Consider the following 2,750-nt stretch of genomic DNA (forward strand, 5'->3'; position numbering starts at 1 on the left):
AAATACACTTCAATATTATAAGTCAAATTGAAAAAATCGCATGCGATAAAAATTATGAAAAAAATTTAAAATGTCACAAAATGCTACAAAAGCTATATTAACTTCATTATTAATATCTTTTTATGCGATTTTTTTTTTTTTTTTATTTTATACTTTTATGCCAAGAGGGCATTCTGAATTGACAAAATTAGTCAAAATCGGTCCAGCCGTTCCTAAGATATAAGCATTCTAGCTAACATCCCCTTCCTTTGTATATAAACATATATTTCACTATATATATCCGATATATTTACTATCGGCTTCTACGTAACGGTCAGAATTTAGCTGTGCGGATATTGTGATTTCGGACGGACGGACATACATAGCTAGATCGACTCAGCTCGGCGAGATAGAAAGATCCATATTTATTTTCCTATGTGGGAAACCAATATTTCGAGGTGTTACATAACTTTTGGCCCAATCAAACTTATAATACCCCCAACGCATAGTGTTGTAGTGTATAATAAATATTCCATAAATTTTCATGCATGTTGACTTCATATTTGTGTAGATATTATTTTATGGAGTTTTTTACTTTTTATTTCTCTTCAACATATGTAACCTTAATATGACATAAGAAGCTGCTCGCGGGAACGAAGTTAGATTTGTAAGTGGGGTACCTTATGTATGACAGGCAAAAAAATGGGTCACGATGTACTCTAGTCAGTTATTGTAAACATGGGAGTCATATTTATGAAACCAACATAATTTATGGTACGAACTTCAGCTGGTATGTGAAACAACATTTATACATGCAAATATATTTCGCAAACAATTTTCTTTTTATGCTCCCATCATTTGGGAGTTTAAAATATTTTCTAAATTGATTTGTATTTATTAAACGGCAATTTATATGCAAACACATCTTTACTTTTGATGGAGGGAGGAGGAAATTATTTTAAATGCTCTTGAATTACTTAAAAAATTATGCAACTATTAATATTTAGTGATTGTTTTCTTTTGTTTTTTTTTTCTCTCTCAAAATATCTTTATAAATTTAATTTATCTAGCTAATGAATTTGAGTTTCAATCATTGGCGGCAATTGCTTCGTTGGGATTTTTAACACAATGGGTAACAATTTGTTTTTAATTTTAATAAATGTGGGCTCAAGAAAGAACCAAATATCAGAATCAATTAATATAACACCAATGTCGGAACGATAATAGACCGTAATTAAATAATTTTCTACAGCTCTTAAAGGTGTACCTAAATAAGATAGGGACATATGTAATTTGTTTAATTAATTTTCTAAATTTTTACTTTCTTTACTTACTCTTAGTGACCACCATAAAATTTACTTGATTGCTCCCCATGCCCAGAGATTCTCCAATTCCAGCCAGAGCAAACCCTGCAACGATTTCCTTATTTTGAAATAACAAAATTATTCTTTGGCATCATCAAAAAAATTTGAATACAAACATACTTCTTTCGCTATAACTGCAATTAGGAAACGTTGCCCATCATATTGTGGAAATCGAACATGTCCGACTTTTGTTGGATCCATTGGAATTAAAAAATAACAAGGTGGAAGCAGCAGAAAAATATTGGTGAATGCAAATATTTGTAGACTAAAAATGTGACAGAAAATAAAAATTGAAATAATTAAAAATATGTATGCAAGGGATACCCTACTACACATTTGAAATGAATGACAATGTAAAGAGGGTTATGTTTAGACATACAAAACCAACAAGCGAAACCTTTATAGGTTTCATCGGGAGCTAACGTTCCATGGAAGCCAAAGAAAAAGAGGGCATTTTAACAAATTAAGGGCAATTCGTTTTAAAACAGATCAAAAATGTTGTAGCAAACATTTACCTTATATCTGTCATGTTGCACTACATATATGTACATCCATGGTACAATGATATCAAGGTAGGGCTATGAAACCATATGATTTTAATTTTTTTTATTTTCTTGCCTTAATATGTCATCTTTATTTGTTTATGTATGTGTTTTCTTTTCAATAACAAAAAAAATTGTTCAGAAAACATTCAAATTCGGGTGTTTTCAAAATGTTTGTTTCAAAATCTAGAGTTTTCGTAGCGAAATAATCCTTTAGAGATATATAGAACATGATTTTGAAAAGAAGTGTTGACCTTTCATTCAGTTATCGCGTTTTTCAATTATTTATTCAAAATAAATGCAACAAGTTGTTTGATTTTTTATTGTTTCGATACTAATTCTGACATTACAAGCCAAACAGGTAGACCTCTATACTTGCAATTTTTTCAAAGTTGGCCTACCTTCTCTTCTTTGTACCATGTGTACATCTAGATAACTATGGCTCTGGATTTTCGATTTTCTGAATGATTTAAAGTTGTAGACATTTTGGGCTATTCTGGCATGTTCTGTTGTTAAAAAAATTGCCCATATAAATCCCTTCTTATACCCATGGTACAATGAATTCAAGGTAGGCTAACTTTGAAAAAATTTCAAGTATAGAGGTCTACCTGTTTGGCTTGTAATGTCAGAATCACTATCAAAACAATAAAAAAGCTAAAAACTTGTTGCATTGATTTTGAATAAATTATTTACAAACGCGAAAAGGTCAAAATTTCTTTTCAGAATCATGTTCTATATATCTCTTATGGTTTATTTCGCCACAAAAACTGTAGACTTTGTCGATGCATACGTTGCAATAAGCATTTTGAAAACACCCGAATTTGAATATTTTCTGAACAATTTTTTTATTATTGAAAAGAATCCG

The 2,750-nt window shown here is 30.3% G+C and overlaps 1 protein-coding gene across 1 annotated transcript; it reads right to left on the reverse strand.

Moving 5' to 3' along the window:
• Positions 1–994: 994 nt before the first annotated feature.
• Positions 995–1,636, reverse strand: LOC109613734 (V-type proton ATPase subunit F-like). The gene is made up of 3 exons (XM_020038828.2): positions 1,464–1,636; positions 1,314–1,401; positions 995–1,246 (listed from the first exon to the last, which is right to left on the reverse strand). The coding sequence occupies exons 1-3, from the start codon at positions 1,542–1,544 to the stop codon at positions 1,050–1,052; spliced, it is 366 nt and encodes a 121-aa protein (XP_019894387.2). The 5' UTR covers positions 1,545–1,636; the 3' UTR covers positions 995–1,049.
• Between the last annotated feature and the right edge of the window lie 1,114 nt (positions 1,637–2,750).

The sequence above is a fragment of the Musca domestica genome, unplaced genomic scaffold, assembly GCF_030504385.1.
Source record: "Musca domestica strain aabys unplaced genomic scaffold, Musca_domestica.polishedcontigs.V.1.1 69, whole genome shotgun sequence".
NCBI lineage: Eukaryota > Metazoa > Arthropoda > Insecta > Diptera > Muscidae > Musca > Musca domestica.

What these genes read in the sequence shown, in the direction of transcription:
- LOC109613734 (XM_020038828.2), bottom strand. Translation starts at nt 1,544, where the DNA reads ATGGATCCAACAAAAGTCGGACATGTTCGATTTCCACAATATGATGGG. An exon ending in TTGCAGTTATAGCGAAAGAA is followed by an intron (nt 1,402 to 1,463) that starts GTATGTTTGTAT and finishes TTTCAAAATAAG; the next exon opens with GAAATCGTTGCAGGGTTTGC. An exon ending in TTTTATGGTGGTCACTAAGA is followed by an intron (nt 1,247 to 1,313) that starts GTAAGTAAAGAA and finishes TATCTTATTTAG; the next exon opens with GTACACCTTTAAGAGCTGTA.